This window comes from Alosa sapidissima, chromosome 19 (assembly GCF_018492685.1).
Source record: "Alosa sapidissima isolate fAloSap1 chromosome 19, fAloSap1.pri, whole genome shotgun sequence".
Lineage (NCBI taxonomy): Eukaryota > Metazoa > Chordata > Actinopteri > Clupeiformes > Clupeidae > Alosa > Alosa sapidissima.
In genome coordinates, this window is record NC_055975.1 from 14,809,711 (window position 1) to 14,830,235 (window position 20,525).

The 20,525-nt window shown below is 39.6% G+C and overlaps 2 protein-coding genes across 2 annotated transcripts; both read left to right on the forward strand.

Annotated features, from left to right (window-relative positions):
- The first annotated feature begins 167 nt into the window (after positions 1-167).
- Positions 168-4,238, forward strand: LOC121693515 (toll-like receptor 13). Its single transcript, XM_042072982.1, has 2 exons — positions 168-317; positions 1,125-4,238. Exon 2 carries the CDS (start codon positions 1,146-1,148, stop codon positions 4,098-4,100), a length of 2,955 nt encoding a protein of 984 aa, XP_041928916.1. The 5' UTR covers positions 168-317; positions 1,125-1,145; the 3' UTR covers positions 4,101-4,238.
- A 3,471-nt stretch (positions 4,239-7,709) lies between these two features.
- LOC121693618 (leucine-rich repeat and immunoglobulin-like domain-containing nogo receptor-interacting protein 2) lies at positions 7,710-20,179 on the forward strand. Its single transcript, XM_042073161.1, has 5 exons — positions 7,710-7,714; positions 8,248-9,176; positions 12,272-12,353; positions 18,306-18,548; positions 20,126-20,179. Exons 1-5 carry the CDS (start codon positions 7,712-7,714, stop codon positions 20,177-20,179), a joined length of 1,311 nt encoding a protein of 436 aa, XP_041929095.1. The 5' UTR covers positions 7,710-7,711.
- Positions 20,180-20,525: the final 346 nt, after the last annotated feature.

Here is a 20,525-nt window from a genome sequence, read left to right on the forward strand (position 1 = left end):
TACAAATCCAAACTATATCATGTTTTTATTCATTATATTTATTATTATGTTTATTATGTTATTTTGTTTAGCCATTTAAGCTCTTCAAAGTTCTATTATGACCAAGGGGGGAGTACCGTATGTAAGTTTGCAACTGCAGGAGCAGGGAGTAGGAGGGAAGGAGGGAGGGAGAGAGAGAGAGACAGAGAAAGGCAGAAAGAAAGAAAGAAAGAAAGAAAGAGAGCGAGTCTCACTTCTCAATTCAGCACAGAAGAGGGAGATTAGTAACTACACTATCTGGAAGGATTTTTTCCAACATCACTTGACAAGCACCAGTGGTATGCAATGAAACATTATTTCTATATTCATGTGACATTTCAGAATGTTCATCTTCAGGGGGAAGCAAATGTCTCTGTTTACTATTTGTGAATTTATGGGACAATTGACTATACCTTACATTGTTTTAGAATTCTTAATTTGCCTATTGGTGTGCATTTCGAGAATGACACTTTAGACATTGCTCAACCATGGTATGACTGAACTTTCGCTCAAACTCCCTGTCTATAAATGAATGCACGTTTAAAACGTTGAGAAGTGAAACATTCAGTTGGATGGTGAGTAGGGTGGACACCAAAAGCTTGTTTTATCAAAGACATGAACAGGAACCAACAAAAATGTATTAGGCCTATAGGCAATTCTTGGATTAGAGAACAAGCATGTTGCATTAATAGACTCCTGCGGAGAAAGAGAACAAACACAAATTTAACTTAGACTGTCATAGACTTGCATATTGAGGAAGTGACAGGCTACATTTTTTCTCTGGTGGAACAGGGTGTGGAAAGTCAAAAATGTGTATAAGATTTGTTTAACATCAGATCAGGTTGAACTATAAAGGGACGGATAAATCACTGCTCTAGTTGCAAGTCGTTTTAATTACACTGAATATTTAATTGTTAAAAATGATAACCTTATATTCTGATTCACTAGCTCCAACGCTGTGGAAAATGAATTTCACATCACTAATAACAGTTTGCAATAAATGTGTTTTGTAGGTATTTTTATATCATTTAATTATGTATTAGATACTATTATTTTTTTATTATTATTTATTTAACATTTATTAATAGTTGTAATTTTCATTACAGACTGACAAAATTGATTGCTGCATGGGCCTAGCTAAAACTGTCAGAGTCAGTATGGTGCCACGGATGGATGTCTTCCAAGGGGGGGGCAGAAGCTATAAGAGAATCACCATGCATATAACTGTGCACATATGGGACACTGCTCTTCTCTGTTTTGCTCTCTACATTGTGGCTTGTGTTAGTCGTGTATCTGGATTCACATATGGGGTCTGTGAATTACATGACCCTGAGCAGTGTGGAGGACGTACCAAATTTTTCTGCTACAAAAGAAGTCTTGAGCATGTGCCACCAAAATTCCCACATAACGTAACTGATATAGACATTTCTCACAATAAAATAAAAGGGATAAAGAGTGAGGACTTCCAAAATCTTACACATTTAGAAACCTTAAACATCTCCTACAACTCAATCTCTTATGTGGAGAAAGGAGCTTTCAGAGACTTGATTTCCTTAACAGAATTGGGCCTAAGCAGTAACCGTTTGAGCATAATCACAAAAGAATTCTTCCAAGGCCTGACCAATCTAAAAGTGCTCCTCCTTGACAAGAACAATATTTCGACCACTGAAAATTCATCATTTTCTGTCTTCCACCACTTAGAATGTGTGAAACTTTCTGAGAATAAGCTAACAGACATGAAACTAATGCAACCCATTTTCAGAATACAAACATTGAATGAAATACATATTGCCTCCAACAACATCTCAAATTTTCAGTCGATTAATGTTTCAAATTCATCCCTCAGACTTCAAATACTGAATTTAGCTCACAATCCTCTAAACATTTTTAGGATTAGTGAAGATATTTTCCCCTATCTCCAGGCAATCAATCTGTCATACTGTTTTTCAAATAGAAATTCAGAATGGGAAGTGCTGAATACAAGTTTCTTCAGGAATGTAAAGAGGCTTGAAATGGCTGGTGTTAATGTCTCATTAGAGCGATTCAAGGTGATACTGCAAACATTTAATAACTCACTGGTCGCATTAACATTGAGCGCTGTACCTCTTGCAAAATCCCTTATAAGTTATACTTGTCATATTCCAACACTTACAACGCTTACTTTGAGAAATAACAACATCAGTAGCTTAAAAGGCACAGGGCTGGAGAGATGCTGTCAAATTAGGACACTGGATCTGGGCCATAATAGACTTGCTGATCTGGAAAATGTTTTGGCATCACTGACAAATCTTACTTTTTTACAACTGGGTTATAATAAATTTTCATACATTCCAAGTATGATACAAAATCTATCCATGTTGGAAAACTTAGATTTAGTATTCAATCAAATTGAAAAATTAGGTTGTTCTACCTTTAAAAATCTTAACAATCTCAAAACTCTCCGCTTGTATAGAAATAGAATTAAAGTTGTGAAAGACTGTGTTTTCCAAGACCTGATAAATCTAAAAAAACTGTACTTAGGATCAAACTATATCAGTTTTTTAGACAGAGCCTTCCAAAATGGTCCTGCTAAATTGGAATATCTAAAACTAAGCTCAAACTCATTAGCTTCCCTTAAAACTAATGACTTCAGAGGTTTAAAATCACTCAGGACTTTGATTTTATATGACAATAAAATAAATTCAATTGATGACGGGACTTTTGATAAATTAATTAGCTTGAAAGTACTGAACTTGCATTTTAACAAGATAACAGATGAATCACTCAGACCAACTGTATTTTCAGAACTTTCTAATCTTTTAGAACTGACTTTACAGAATAATCACATATTAAAAGCTGAATACTTTCAAACACCTCCTTTTTATAATTTAACGTCTCTTAAAGTGCTTTCAGTTTTATCTCAGCGTCATCATAACAATCAGTCTTTTTTGCCCTATAATTTCCTACAAAATTTGAGACATTTACACACTTTTTGGGCCCAGAATGCTGGACTTAAATATTTGCACGACGATGTGTTCAAAGATAACACCCAGCTCGCAGAACTAGCCCTGAGTGGAAATGACCTCACAACTCTCTCTCCGAATGTATTCCTGCCCCTGCGAAAACTCTATAAGCTCTATTTAAAAGAAACTCGTCTAAAAACCTTAGATTTTCTTGTGCAAGCAAACCTTCAAGATCTCTATTATTTGCAGATTAGCAATAACCAAATTTCATCAATCAATGAAACAATTATCATGTCCCTTCCTGGGTTAAGGCTACTCGATATGCAAGGAAACACCTTCACCTGTGACTGTAGCAATGCTCAGTTCATCAAATGGTTGGAGAAAAGTAATTTCACACAAGTACTTGCCGCTAATACATACGAATGTAACAGTCCTCCCAATTTCAAAGAAACACAACTTTTAAATTTAGATGTATCTTCTTGTTCAGAAAACAATGAGTTTTATTATTACATATCCAGCACTTGTCTTGTGCTCCTGACCTTGATCATCTCTCTCATCTATAACTTCCTACACTGGCAAATAGTTTATGGCTATTATCTCTTCTTGGCATTTCTCTATGACAATAAGAAGAAGGGGTCTCACAAGCCATTAGGTTTCCAGTATGATGCTTTTGTTTCCTACAACAAGCATGATGAACTCTGGGTCACCAGTGAGTTGCTCCCCAAACTAGAGGGAGAACAGGGATGGAGATTATGTCTGCACCACCGGGACTTCCAACCAGGGAAACCCATTGTGGACAACATCGTGGATGGCATCTACAGCAGCCGCAAGACTATCTGCATCCTCAGCCAGCACTACCTGGAGAGTGAGTGGTGTTCCAGGGAAGTGCAGGTGGCCAGCTTCCGTCTGTTCGATGAGAAAAAGGACGTTCTGATCCTGTTGTTCCTGGAGGACATTCCAGTCTATCGGCTGTCCCCGTACTACAGGATGAGGGGCCTGGTGAAGAAGCGCACGTATCTCAGCTGGCCCAAAGCGGGACAGGACACACGGGTCTTCTGGGAGAAACTAAGAGTTGCCCTTGGTGCCAGAAGGGGTTCTGAGGAGGAGAATTCCCTCAGTGATGTGCAGAATGTCCTTTGATCCTTAAACAGTTACGCTTTAACGGGTTCTGTCAAGAGACAATGCCCTATGCTTATGTTACTTTTGATGAAAGTGATAAAATCATTGTAATCATTGTCAATCGTAGCTCCTTGTGTAAATTAACCCTACAGTTCTGTGTGATTTCAACATTTCAACATCTTTTTGTTCAAATATATTTTTTAACTATTACAGGCTTCTTTAGTAAATTAACTGGCTTTTTTGTTTATTCTAGTACTTTTTTACTCTTTTACTAAATGAATGCTGATATGAATGCTGATGTTGTTGAGTAATTAACATAATGTGAAAATCATACTATTAAAAACAGCACAAGAACATGTAAGTTTTCTTGCATACTGGTTTTATATGATTATAAAATCACACAAAACAATCAAATTAATGTGAATGAATTGAATATATTCGAAAGAACAAAATAATATGGCTATCAAGCACCAATTTCCACCCCTTTCGTTTGAAAATTCTAAAGCAACAATGTTTTTTAATACTTCAAATTTAACATTTGATAAATGAACCTTACATTTTTCAGTAGCCATATGTGTGTAGATTTGAACAAAATCTGGTTTGGTTCTTACCAGGGTTTTTCTGCCTGAAATATCCTATTTTGTTTACCATGCTCAGAGTTTAGTGCTGGGCTGGTGGGTATATTAAACACGTCACATCAACAGTTAGACCGAGAATTCTCGTTGCAAAATCAAAATTCCACTGGAGCTCCAAGCGGATTTCTACAGCCTTACAACACTGTACAGCTCTTTGAGTCACGGTAAAATGTAATTTTTGTTACATAGCTAATTTAGATACACTTATGGTGTGGGTGCTTGCGAATGGGTGCTTGCGAATCTGCCGTCTTGGTTTGTATATTAAGTGACACATACACGTAAGAGGGCGGAAATAGGGGACGGTCGGTAATAGGTGATGTTCTGATAGTTCTTTCATCAAAGAATCCTCTATTTGCAGTAGTTTCAGCCTTGCGGAGCTTTAGCATCCTTCTTTGAGGAAAATTTATGTCATGCTACCAGATCTAATGTACCTCCCACAGGTGGAATTGGCTCGATTGGCAGTTTCTTCATTCCATCATGATGACCCAAGAACTCAGTAAGACCCTTAAATGTGAAGTGTGTTTAAATTGAATTTGTCCACTTTGTGTCCTCTCTGTTTTGGCCTCACATCTATGGAAATGATGTCAGAGAGAATAGAAGCAAACTGCATGTCTCAGTTTCATTTCATGTGAGGATTTCCAGACCATTCTTTTGACTTATGACTTATACTTATGACAACAAAACAGAAGTGATCATTTTTGGACCGCCAAGCACTTTCTATGTGAACTAGTTCAAAGTTCAGTTCACAAATTTTAAATTAAACTAGTTCAGTTCATAGTTCATAATTCAAAATTTCGAACTGTTCACACTTTCCAAAAATGAACTAGTTCACAATTCTTTTTTTATGTTCTTATGTTGCTGCGAGCTATTATTTTTCAAAATGATTGCCACAGCCCATATAGAATGCAGTTAATTTGGGTTGAGGATCTATCTTGACTTTCTTTTTTTTTACATTTATTTATTATGGATTTTGTTCATTTTACAAACAGAACAATACAAAACATCACAATAGCACACAATAAGGCACATTATAAAGAAGCAACAGCAACAGAAAAGATGCTGGTTATAAAGCATAGATATAGCATATGGTTTGTACTCACACAAATTCCACACTACAATCGTAAAGATTACATTGTATATACTTCAAAATAGAGACAAGACGGAAAAAAAACTAAAAATAAAAAAATAAAAAAGATAATATAAACAACTTAGTCCTATTTGTCATCCATCTAACCATCTACATCCATATTAGTATTCTCAAGAAAATTATAGAAAATATTCCATATTTTCCAAAACTTGTCAAGTTTGTTCTTTGTTGAGTAGCTTATCTTCTCTAAAGCAAAGTAAAAGGTCATTCCCCTCAACCATTGTGCTGAAGGAGAAATTTTGGATTACTAACATTTTTATGTATTAGAAGTGAATACTAATCTACATTTATTACATAGAAGTGATTAACATTTCATTTTCTTATATTCTGTGTATGCTTTCTATACATTCAATACTGTGCATCAACTTTGCTTTGTCTGTCATTTGCTCTCTCCATGTCACGATTTTCTAATAAAGGTCATGCGACCCCTTTGTCACGAGTTAAGCGTATTCTGCCTGAGGTAGTAATATTAGGAATATGGCAAGAAAATGCTGAAGGATGTATATGTATTGTATTAACCAATTATCTACTTACTTGGAGTAGCCAAATGACCTGCGTATGGCGCATGGATCACATGCTATGTCCAAGAAATGTCCATGTATTGTTGTATTTCTGTATGTATGAGGATTTTTGTACTCATGTGATTTGTATTACCAATGTATCTAACGTGTATAAGATGGGGCCTCGCCCTAGAGAACTTTGAGTAGTGGAACATGCTGTTGCCAGTGACGTTGCTCCTGGTATCGTGAATAAACCTGCAGTGGTTCCTCACACCTGAGTGTTGCCTGGATATTTTTGACCACGGTGCTGTGGTACAAGGTGTGTCTGATTTCCAAGAGCAAGCAATACATTGTTTGGCTTCTAAGAAACAAATATCCAGCAAAGACTTTACTCTTTGGGTGGTAATGTATATAAGTATAAGTATATACTTTTTTGATCCCGTGAGGGAAATTTGGTCTCTGCATTTAACCCAATCGGTGAATTAGTGAAACACAAACAGTACACAGTGAACACACAGTGAGGTGAAGCACACACTAATCCCGGCGCAGTGAGCTGCCTGCTTCAACGGCGGCGCTCGGGGAGCAGTGAGGGGTTAGGTGCCTTTCTCAAGGGCACTTCAGCCGTGGCCTACCGGTCGGGGATCGAACCGGCAACCCTCCGGTTACAAGTCCAGAGTGCTAACCAGTGGGCATGATAAACACAGTATTGTGGTTGTTACCTTTAATGTTGTTTGTGTCAAGTTGATCAGTTTTACAAATCCAAACTATATCATGTTTTTATTCATTATATTTATTATTATGTTTATTATGTTATTTTGTTTAGCCATTTAAGCTCTTCAAAGTTCTATTATGACCAAGGGGGGAGTACCGTATGTAAGTTTGCAACTGCAGGAGCAGGGAGTAGGAGGGAAGGAGGGAGGGAGAGAGAGAGAGACAGAGAAAGGCAGAAAGAAAGAAAGAAAGAAAGAAAGAAAGAAAGAGAGCGAGTCTCACTTCTCAATTCAGCACAGAAGAGGGAGATTAGTAACTACACTATCTGGAAGGATTTTTTCCAACATCACTTGACAAGCACCAGTGGTATGCAATGAAACATTATTTCTATATTCATGTGACATTTCAGAATGTTCATCTTCAGGGGGAAGCAAATGTCTCTGTTTACTATTTGTGAATTTATGGGACAATTGACTATACCTTACATTGTTTTAGAATTCTTAATTTGCCTATTGGTGTGCATTTCGAGAATGACACTTTAGACATTGCTCAACCATGGTATGACTGAACTTTCGCTCAAACTCCCCGTCTATAAATGAATGCACGTTTAAAACGTTGAGAAGTGAAACATTCAGTTGGATGGTGAGTAGGGTGGACACCAAAAGCTTGTTTTATCAAAGACATGAACAGGAACCAACAAAAATGTATTAGGCCTATAGGCAATTCTTGGATTAGAGAACAAGCATGTTGCATTAATAGACTCCTGCGGAGAAAGAGAACAAACACAAATTTAACTTAGACAGTCATAGACTTGCATATTGAGGAAGTGACAGGCTACATTTTTTCTCTGGTGGAACAGGGTGTGGAAAGTCAAAAATGTGTATAAGATTTGTTTAACATCAGATCAGGTTGAACTATAAAGGGACGGATAAATCACTGCTCTAGTTGCAAGTCGTTTTAATTACACTGAATATTTAATTGTTAAAAATGATAACCTTATATTCTGATTCACTAGCTCCAACGCTGTGGAAAATGAATTTCACATCACTAATAACAGTTTGCAATAAATGTGTTTTGTAGGTATTTTTATATCATTTAATTATGTATTAGATACTATTATTTTATTTTATTTTAATTTATTTAACATTTATTAATAGTTGTAATTTTCATTACAGACTGACAAAATTGATTGCTGCATGGGCCTAGCTAAAACGGTCAGAGTCAGTATGGTGCCACGGATGGATGTCTTCCAAGGGGGGGACAGAAGCTATAAGAGAATCACCATGCATATAACTGTGCACATATGGGACACTGCTCTTCTCTGTTTTGCTCTCTACATTGTGGCTTGTGTTAGTCGTGTATCTGGATTCACATATGGGGTCTGTGAATTACATGACCCTGAGCAGTGTGGAGGACGTACCAAATTTTTCTGCTACAAAAGAAGTCTTGAGCATGTGCCACCAAAATTCCCACATAACGTAACTGATATAGACATTTCTCACAATAAAATAAAAGGGATAAAGAGTGAGGACTTCCAAAATCTTACACATTTAGAAACCTTAAACATCTCCTACAACTCAATCTCTTATGTGGAGAAAGGAGCTTTCAGAGACTTGATTCCCTTAACAGAATTGGGCCTAAGCAGTAACCGTTTGAGCATAATCACAAAAGAATTCTTCCAAGGCCTGACCAATCTAAAAGTGCTCCTCCTTGACAAGAACAATATTTCGACCACTGAAAATTCATCATTTTCTGTCTTCCACCACTTAGAATGTGTGAAACTTTCTGAGAATAAGCTAACAGACATGGAACTAATGCAACCCATTTTCAGAATACAAACATTGAATGAAATACATATTGCCTCCAACAACATCTCAAATTTTCAGTCGATTAATGTTTCAAATTCATCCCTCAGACTTCAAATACTGAATTTAGCTCACAATCCTCTAAACATTTTTAGGATTAGTGAAGATATTTTACCCTATCTCCAGGCAATCAATCTGTCATACTGTTTTTCAAATAGAAATTCAGAATGGGAAGTGCTGAATACAAGTTTCTTCAGGAATGTAAAGAGGCTTGAAATGGCTGGTGTTAATGTCTCATTAGAGCGATTCAAGGTGATACTGCAAACATTTAATAACTCACTGGTCGCATTAACATTGAGCGCTGTACCTCTTGCAAAATCCCTTATAAGTTATACTTGTCATATTCCAACACTTACAACACTTACTTTGAGAAATAACAACATCACTAGCTTAAAAGGCACAGGGCTGGAGAGATGCTGTCAAATTAGGACACTGGATCTGGGCCATAATAGACTTGCTGATCTGGAAAATGTTTTGGCATCACTGACAAATCTTACTTTTTTACAACTGGGTTATAATAAATTTTCATACATTCCAAGTATGATACAAAATCTATCCATGTTGGAAAACTTAGATTTAGTATTCAATCAAATTGAAAAATTAGGTTGTTCTACCTTTAAAAATCTTAACAATCTCAAAACTCTCCGCTTGTATAGAAATAGAATTAAAGTTGTGAAAGACTGTGTTTTCCAAGACATGATAAATCTAAAAAAACTGTACTTAGGATCAAACTATATCAGTTTTTTAGACAGAGCCTTCCAAAATGGTCCTGCTAAATTGGAATATCTAAAACTAAGCTCAAACTCATTAGCTTCCCTTAAAACTAATGACTTCAGAGGTTTAAAATCACTCAGGACTTTGATTTTATATGACAATAAAATAAATTCAATTGATGACGGGACTTTTGATAAATTAATTAGCTTGAAAGTACTGAACTTGCATTTTAACAAGATAACAGATGAATCACTCAGACCAACTGTATTTTCAGAACTTTCTAATCTTTTAGAACTGACTTTACAGAATAATCACATATTAAAAGCTGAATACTTTCAAACACCTCCTTTTTATAATTTAACGTCTCTTAAAGTGCTTTCAGTTTTATCTCAGCGTCATCATAACAATCAGTCTTTTTTGCCCTATAATTTCCTACAAAATTTGAGACATTTACACACTTTTTGGGCCCAGAATGCTGGACTTAAATATTTGCACGACGATGTGTTCAAAGATAACACCCAGCTCGCAGAACTAGCCCTGAGTGGAAATGACCTCACAACTCTCTCTCCGAATGTATTCCTGCCCCTGCGAAAACTCTATAAGCTCTATTTAAAAGAAACTCGTCTAAAAACCTTAGATTTTCTTGTGCAAGCAAACCTTCAAGATCTCTATTATTTGCAGATTAGCAATAACCAAATTTCATCAATCAATAAAACAATTATCAAGTCCCTTCCTGGGTTAAGGCTACTCGATATGCAAGGAAACACCTTCACCTGTGACTGTAGCAATGCTCAGTTCATCAAATGGTTGGAGAAAAGTAATTTCACACAAGTACTTGCCGCTAATACATACGAATGTAACAGTCCTCCCAATTTCAAAGAAACACAACTTTTACATTTAGATGTATCTTCTTGTTCAGAAAACAATGAGTTTTATTATTACATATCCAGCACTTGTCTTGTGCTCCTGACCTTGATCATCTCTCTCATCTATAACTTCCTACACTGGCAAATAGTTTATGGCTATTATCTCTTCTTGGCATTTCTCTATGACAATAAGAAGAAGGGGTCTCACAAGCCATTAGGTTTCCAGTATGATGCTTTTGTTTCCTACAACAAGCATGATGAACTCTGGGTCACCAGTGAGTTGCTCCCCAAACTAGAGGGAGAACAGGGATGGAGATTATGTCTGCACCACCGGGACTTCCAACCAGGGAAACCCATTGTGGACAACATCGTGGATGGCATCTACAGCAGCCGCAAGACTATCTGCATCCTCAGCCAGCACTACCTGGAGAGTGAGTGGTGTTCCAGGGAAGTGCAGGTGGCCAGCTTCCGTCTGTTCGATGAGAAAAAGGACGTTCTGATCCTGTTGTTCCTGGAGGACATTCCAGTCTATCGGCTGTCCCCTTACTACAGGATGAGGGGCCTGGTGAAGAAGCGCACGTACCTCAGCTGGCCCAAAGCGGGACAGGACACACGGGTCTTCTGGGAGAAACTAAGAGTTGCCCTTGGTGCCAGAAGGGGTTCTGAGGAGGAGAATTCCCTCAGTGATGTGCAGAATGTCCTTTGATCCTTAAACAGTTACGCTTTAACGGGTTCTGTCAAGAGACAATGCCCTATGCTTATGTTACTTTTGATGAAAGTGATAAAATCATTGTAATCATTGTCAATCGTAGCTCCTTGTGTAAATTAACCCAACAGTTCTGTGTGATTTCAACATTTCAACATCTTTTTGTTCAAATATATTTTTTAACTATTACAGGCTTCTTTAGTAAATTAACTGGCTTTTTTGTTTATTCTAGTACTTTTTTACTCTTTTACTAAATGAATGCTGATATGAATGCTGATGTTGTTGAGTAATTAACATAATGTGAAAATCATACTATTAAAAACAGCACAAGAACATGTAAGTTTTCTTGCATACTGGTTTTATATGATTATAAAATCACACAAAACAATCAAATTAATGTGAATGAATTGAATATATTCGAAAGAACAAAATAATATGGCTATCAAGCACCAATTTCCACCCCTTTCGTTTGAAAATTCTAAAGCAACAATGTTTTTTAATACTTCAAATTTAACATTTGATAAATGAACCTTACATTTTTCAGTAGCCATATGTGTGTAGATTTGAACAAAATCTGGTTTGGTTCTTACCAGGGTTTTTCTGCCTGAAATATCCTATTTTGTTTACCATGCTCAGAGTTTAGTGCTGGGCTGGTGGGTATATTAAACACGTCACATCAACAGTTAGACCGAGAATTCTCGTTGCAAAATCAAAATTCCACTGGAGCTCCAAGCGGATTTCTACAGCCTTACAACACTGTACAGCTCTTTGAGTTACGGTAAAATGTAATTTTTGTTACATAGCTAATTTAGATACACTTATGGTGTGGGTGCTTGCGAATGGGTGCTTGCGAATCTGCCGTCTTGGTTTGTATATTAAGTGACACATACACGTAAGAGGGCGGAAATAGGGGACGGTCGGTAATAGGTGATGTTCTGATAGTTCTTTCATCAAAGAATCTTCTATTTGCAGTAGTTTCAGCCTTGCGGAGCTTTAGCATCCTTCTTTGAGGAAAATTTATGTCATGCTACCAGATCTAATGTACCTCCCACAGGTGGAATTGGCTCGATTGGCAATTTCTTCATTCCATCATGATGACCCAAGAACTCAGTAAGACCCTTAAATGTGAAGTGTGTTTAAATTGAATTTGTCCACTTTGTGTCCTCTCTGTTTTGGCCTCACATCTATGGAAATGATGTCAGAGAGAATAGAAGCAAACTGCATGTCTCAGTTTCATTTCATGTGAGGATTTCCAGACCATTCTTTTGACTTATGACTTATACTTATGACAACAAAACAGAAGTGATCATTTTTGGACCGCCAAGCACTTTCTATGTGAACTAGTTCAAAGTTCAGTTCACAAATTTTAAATTAAACTAGTTCAGTTCATAGTTCATAATTCAAAAATTCGAACTGTTCACACTTTCCAAAAATGAACTAGTTCACAATTCTTTTTTTATGTTCTTATGTTGCTGCGAGCTATTATTTTTCAAAATGATTGCCACAGCCCATATAGAATGCAGTTAATTTGGGTTGAGGATCTATCTTGACTTTCTTTTTTTTACATTTATTTATTATGAATTTTGTTCATTTTACAAACAAACAGAACAATACAAAACATCACAATAGCACACAATAAGGCACATTATAAAGAAGCAACAGCAACAGAAAAGATGCTGGTTATAAAGCATAGATATAGCATATGGTTTGTACTCACACAAATTCCACACTACAATCGTAAAGATTACATTGTATATACTTCAAAATAGAGACAAGACGGAAAAAAAAATAAAAATAAAAAAATAAAAAAGATAATATATACAACTTAGTCCTATTTGTCATCCATCTAACCATCTACATCCATATTAGTATTCTCAAGAAAATTATGGAAAACAAACTTGTCAAGTTTGTTCTTTGTTGAGTAGCTTATCTTCTCTAAAGCAAAGTAAAAGGTCATTCCCCTCAACCATTGTGCTGAAGGAGAAATTTTGGATTACTAACATTTTTATGTATTAGAAGTGAATACTAATCTACATTTATTACATAGAAGTGATTAACATTTCATTTTCTTATATTCTGTGTATGCTTTCTATACATTCAATACTGTGCATCAACTTCCTCACACCTGAGTGTTGCCTGGATATTTTTGACCACAGTGCTGTGGTACAAGGTGTGTCTGATTTCCAAGAGCAAGCAATACATTGTTTGGCTTCTAAGAAACAAATATCCAGCAAAGACTTTACTCTTTGGGTGGTAATGTATATAAGTATAAGTATATACTTTTTTGATCCCGTGAGGGAAATTTGGTCTCTGCATTTAACCCAATCGGTGAATTAGTGAAACACAAACAGTACACAGTGAACACACAGTGAGGTGAAGCACACACTAATCCCGGCGCAGTGAGCTGCCTGCTTCAACGGCGGCGCTCGGGGAGCAGTGAGGGGTTAGGTGCCTTGCTCAAGGGCACTTCAGCCGTGGCCTACCGGTCGGGGTTCAAACCGGCAACCCTCCGGTTACAAGTCCAGAGTGCTAACCAGTGGGCCACGGCTGAATGAAGCCCTCTGGGTAGAGATTTAATATGCATAATTTAGGATCAAGAGGAACTTCCTCACCAATGATTTGGCTAGCCAGGTCTAATACTCTCCTCCAAAATGATAGTATCTGTAGACATTCCCAGATACAGTACAACAGACGGCAGCTCATCCCGGACAGACAGGCTACAGTGCCTGCAGTGACTCGCGGGAGATATCGCAGAATTTTGTTTGCAATAAATACAGCATAACTTTCATTCTTACTCATTAAAATGAGCATGATGACTGACAAAATAAATTCTTATGATGTAATTTAAATAAACCACTGTTAAAGGATCTCAGTTGTTGTAATGTAGGAAGTAAAGCCAGCTTTCTTGTGAATCCTCAGTGTTCTTAGACCACTCCAGTCTGTCACCTCAGTGCACCTCAGTGCTTATGTTTTACTGTTGTCTATCATAGTGGGTTTAGTCACATGAAAGGATTTACTTATGGGGTCTGTCTGTGACATACATTGAGTGGTACGGAGGTCCAACAAAAATGTTGTGCTAACAGAATCTGGATCATATGCCACCAAAATGTACACTTAGCACAACTAATTCAAACATTCCTCACAATAAAATACATTTTTAAAATCTAGACACACCGCAAAGCAGTACAAAATATGACCGCTGCTCAGTTCTACACATTCTCTCTGTAAAAATAAATCACACTTATCAATTTGTCTCCATCTCCTACTCCGTCCCCTACTCTTGCAACTTTTTTGTATGTAAATGAGTGTGTGCATGTGTGTTTGCTTTTGTCTATACAGTATGTGTTCTCTGTGTGTGTGCGTGTGTTAGCTTAGTGTATAACAGAGCTTTTAACAGAGACATTCACATTGCTTCTGTTTTTGAGGTCTCAAACTCGAGACAAAAGGTGAAACACTTCTCTAATTCACCCTATGCCAGCTCCACAGGCCTCCCACCCCACCCCGTACTCCTGCAGCTCCTTGCAAACTCCAAGTTTCACATCCACTTCCCTAGGCTTAACAATGATACATGGTTTGAACTGTGTGATGAACAGGTAAAGTGTACCAAAGGCTTAGTGTACCAAAAGTGATCATACTTTTGAATTGTAATCTTAATTAATTTAGCATAAACAACACTAAACGTGGCAACCATAACACTGTGTCCAATCTATCAACAACAGTGTAATTTATATTTTAATGATGGTGTTTTTACAATGGTTTGTATAAGATAAGTAATACTTTAAAATAAATGTAATTATAAATAAATGTTGTAATGTTTAACAAAAGCATGTAAACAAAGCCACACACCAAATGATTGTGACAGTTGTTTATGAGTAGGACTGATAATTGGGTGAAAATTATCAAATTGGTCTTTCATAACAAGGGTGAGAGGAAGATACATATATATATATACATACATATATATATACATACATATATATATATATACACACACACATGTATGTATGTATGTATCTTCCTTTCACCCTTGTTATGACCTTGAAAGACCAATTTGACAATTTTGGTCTTAAAGACTTACAGTATATGACAGTCATATTTATATATATATTTATATATATATATGACTTTATCATATAAGTCTTTTTTCTAGACATACATCTCATGTTTTCTATTGTTTGATGCTACCTGGGATATCAGGACATCGGTGCACATCATGTTCGCATGAAACTTGCATGTAGGCCCACATGACTGATAAGGAATCGGTTTGTCGGTTTTCAGACACTGGGTCTGGCCTACCTTTGTGCTTTTGAACATACATTGTTGTTACTGAAAGAGATCCACACAGAAAAGGGAAGGGGACATCTGTAACAGTGTGAAAAACAGTCTCTGGCAAAAGTGACGTCATGCTCTGTCTGTACTAACTGAAGAGGCCAGAGTAGGATATCTCTAAATGCTTTTCATGTGTGGCATTAAGAGAGTCTCAGACCCCAATCCAGCACCGAGGAGAGAGGTTAATAAACGCAGTACCTGGAAGGATTCAAACATTATCTTACAGACACCTGACAAACACAAGTAGTGCGTATGCAATTCACCTGTATTTTTATAACAGAATGTATGACAGAATCTTTAAGGGGGAAACACTATGTTGCTATTTACTGTTTATATAAACATGCAATTATTAACTAGGCCTATACCTTACAGTGATTGAGAAGACAAGAAAATAATGATTCTGTTTTGGCATTGTTCTGAAAATCACAAAGCTGAGAGTGAGGGTGCAAAAGGACATGGCAAAATCACACAAAACAATCAACTTAATGTGAATAAATATATTTGAAAGAACAAAATAATTTGGTTAGTTCTATTATCAAAGAATCCTCTATTTGCAGCAGTTTCAGCCTTGCGGATCTTTGGCATTCTTCTTTGTCAAAAATTCATGCCATGCTACCAGAACTAATGTACCTCCCACAGGTGGAATTGGCTGGATTGGCAATTGCTTCATTAATGCCCCAGCTTACATTGATTTAGAATTCTTGTTATTCTAATTCTTGCATTTCGAGAAAAGATACTTTAGACATTGCTGAATCGTGATACGACTCAACTTTCACTCAAACTAAAGGAATGTTTAAAATGTTGATAAGAGACACATTTAGTTGGATGGTGAGTGGATACCAAGCGCTTTTTTTTAGATTCCCATCATCAAAGACATGAACAGGAACCAACATAGTATAACAAAAATGTAGCCTATTAGCCTAGGCTATAGGCAATTCTTGGATTAGAGAAAGTAGGCCTATGTTGCATTAATAGACTCATGTGGAGAACGGAGAACTGACACAAATTAAACTTAGGGGTCCTATTTAATTTCTCCTGACCGCCAGAGGCGGTGCTTCCAGCATCTGGATGTCCATCATGCACGCATGTAGGTCGAGTGTTTGTACCAACAAAGTCACCTGTGACCGGGGTGACGTATGGCGCTACGTCATGCACTTAAGGTGCTTTCACCCGGAAGTGACCTCTTGCCATCTTCTCGTATGAACGTAGGTGTTTCGAGTCAATCGCTGGGAGTCTTGCAACCTTTACAGGTTGGAGCTGCGTTTTCGCCCTCTTAAGACTGCGATTGCTGTACATTTAATCAAGGTAAGGGCATGGTTTTCTAATTCGTTGACGCGTCCACGAGTGGTTTCGCTCTATGCTGAAACCGAAGGAAATTTAGCTTCTCATTAGTTGGCTTAGCCTAGGATATCGGTGGTCTCGCCGGCATTCCTAGCAGCCTTCGACCAGACTTTCGTAGGCCTACTTATCTGAACTTATATCTGAATTCAAGACAGGGTTCAATTTATTTCATTTGGCTAACGTTAGCCCAGCATTATTGCTTATCTTCTGAGCATTGAATGACACTAGGTGTCTTGTATTTTGTGTTGGTTTACATATAGCGACTGTGGATAGCGGTTACTCGCTCTCGTTCTTCAAGTCAGCTTTTGTGTTCCTTAATAGACAGCATTTCTTAATAGACAGCGTTTGTTGGCTGTTTGCTTAAAATTTCAGTTTGTGTTTTTCGCTTGTAACTGGAGTCATTTGGGCTCGCAGCGAGTGCATTTCGCTCTATGCGCAGCTGAACTGGGCTGAGTGCCCATTATCAAGAAAGTTAACCTTTTGTTTATTTAAATATTTGCGGCATGTTTTTGGTGTGCACCGAGTGCTCGGCCTCCCTTGAGCCTGATAACGGTCACGACCGTTGCTCCCGTTGCCTTGGTATAGACCACCTAAGACAAGGGCTAACTGAGGGGGCTTGTGTAGACTGCTGTTGCTTGAGTTTAGCTGCCCGCACCGCCAGACTGGCCCAACTAGAGGAAGCTTCAGGGTCTCAATTGGCCTGTGCACAGGGAGATCCTGGCCAGTCCCCTAGATTGCAGAGACGCACGCAGACAAGCGAGCGTGCTAGGGCTGCAGACGTGAAGTGCTCTGAAGCGCACTATGTCAGACCCTTTGGCCCAGAAAGTAGACTTTTTGGCGTCGGAATTCGTGCAGATAAAAGCACTACTGGAGGGTTTACAGCGCCCTGATATACAGTCAGCTAGCGGTTCCGCTACAGACACTACAACACACGACCCACCACCCCCGGTCCTGTCCCCAGCAGTAAGTGCCTCTGAGGATGATGTACTTTCCATCAGAGCCTCAGACAGTCTAAAGATGGTAGATGATTGGGCTGGGGATCTGGCAGAGCTGGTATCTCACGCCTCTGACTTCAACTCCCTAGAGGATTGTGGTTCCCTGGGTAGCACGGTTGCTGGTCAGGCTCTAGGGCTAAGGCCAGCAATGCAGTTAGCACTAGCATGTCTGGGGGCGGATACATCACCAGCGGAGGCAGATGTGCAGAGAGCTTTTTTCAGACAAGCCCCAACTGCAGCTTCGGCCCCCTTTATGGATGAGCTACAGAGATGTTGGGCAGACCCAAGGCATTTTTCCCATCTCCCTAGTGATTGTAGACCAATGCAGGGTGCATCCAGCTATGGCCTCGACAGGATGCCCGGTATAGAGCCCACATTGGCGCGTATAGGAAATTCTATGTTTCAGCCCTCTCCCAGATCCTCCAGTCCCGTGGAGTCAACCCATCAGCGCAAACCCTCAGTGAAGCCTCGCTGCGGGCATTTGCCTATATGTCAAGGGAGCTCGGTCGGGTATGGCTCGGGTATGGTCAGGTATGGCTCGCCCAGTCTCCACTGTCAGAGTCCAGCAGGAGAGTCCTCCGTTCTCTGCCGGTTGTGCCGGGACAGCTGTTCGGACCTGCGGCACAGCAGGCCCTGGAACACAGTTTGCGGGCGACACAGGTCAGGCAACAATTTGCTAGTTTACACCACACATCTGTTCACCGGCAGAGACCATACCCAGGGACCGACAGGACCCAAGTAATACCACGACGTCGCAGTCAAGGCCACCTCCACCAGGGGGGTTTCGCAGGCCTGTCACTAGATAGACCACTCGCCCGGCACAGCAAGATACAGCATATGGCCGCCGTCCCTCCAGGAGCTGGAGGGGCCGAGCAGGCAGGCAATGACAGCTTCGTCCCGGCGGTCGGTTGCTTCACCAGCCAACAACGGTTGAGCTGGGAAGCGCTAACATCAGACCCCTGGTGCTTGACACTATCAGAGGGCTACAGCATTCAGTTCAAACGCCAACCGTCAAGGTTCACAGGGGTCAAAATGACAGGTAAGGGACGAGGCCAAGGCACTGGCCCTGCGTCAGGAGGTCAGGGCCCTTCTAGACAAGGGAGCAATAGAGCCCGTAGAGCCATGTTCACTGAACATTGGCTTCTACTCCACATATTTCATAATCCAAAAAAAGGGGGTGGACTTCGCCCCATATTGGATCTCAGGTCATTAAACAAATACCTCAAGGCCTTAAAATTTCATATGTTGCGCACAACAGACGTCCTCGAGACCATCGGGAAAGACGTCTGGTTCACGAAAATAGACCTCAAGGATGCCTATTTTCATATACCAATTGCACCACATCACCAGCAGTTTCTGCGCTTTGCGTTCGAGGGAAGGGCCTACCAGTTCAGGGTCCTCCCTTTTGGAATATCACTGGCCCCTCGGATTTTTACAAGATTCGTGGCAGTAGCACTGGCACCACTACAGAAAGAAGGTATGCTCATACTCTCGTACCTGGACGATTGGTTGGTAGTGTCTCAGACAGAGACAGATTCATTCAGGGACCTAGCTCTGTTGATATCTCACTCGGCCAGGTTAGGCCTCAAAATAAATCATGAGAAGAGCACTTTGACACCCAGTCAGCGTATAGTGTTCATTGGTATCCAGCTGGATTCTCGGGGGAGACAGGTAACCCCATCTCCTCAACGGGTGAACAACATCCTCAGTCGGCTAGGACAGTTCAGGAGAGGCCAAGGTCGAATCTTCAGTTCCTTCCAGGTACTACTGGGCACACTCATGGCAGCTGTTGCCGTAGTCCCACTAGGCCTACTCTCATTGAGACCACTGCAGATGTGGATCAACAAACTGGGGTTGGATCCATGGACCGACAGGCACAAGCTGGTAAGAGTCACTGCCAGGTGTATTCAGTGCATGCAACTGTAACCCGTGAGTGATGTTGGCGTAAGTTGCCGTAATCCTAAAATCTTATTTACTTCCGGGGTGCCCGTGTTTCCATTTTGTCCTAGCAAGACCTTAGCTTCCTGCTACACACACCTGACGATACTTACACTGATTAGAGTAATTGCAGCCACACACAATAAAACCAGGAAACAGCCGTAACAGGGCTGTTCTTCCTTTACACTTTATTCCGAGCTGTGGGGATTTAATGGAGATCCCGGCAAGGTTGGTCTGCTGTTTGTGTGTTAAGATTCCCTTTTTATAACATAATCTAACTGCATTGTACTTTCCTACAGTTGCGGGTATCCTCTGCGGTGTCCAGCTTCTGCGTGAGCGTCCACGGACATTGATTACGACTTGCTGTTATTCCGAGAGGGGCTACATATGTGCGTGTGTTAAATGTAGGTACGGAAATGCAAGTATGGCGAACTGGTTCTTGAGTGGCACGCACTATACCTGACTAACAGTCTCAGTCTTCCCTGAGGCTAGTTCACCCGTTGCTGTCCTGGGCCTCCCCCCACTTGCTGAGCCTGAGGGCAATGCACATAGAGGGCATTCGGGACACAGCAGCAGACTTCTTGTCCCTCATCCCAGGAAGTGGAGGCTGCACCCGGAGGTGGTGCCGGCCATCTGGCAGCGGTACGGCAGAGCAGATGTAGATCTCTTCGCCTCCCAAGACTCTACACACTGCCCCTA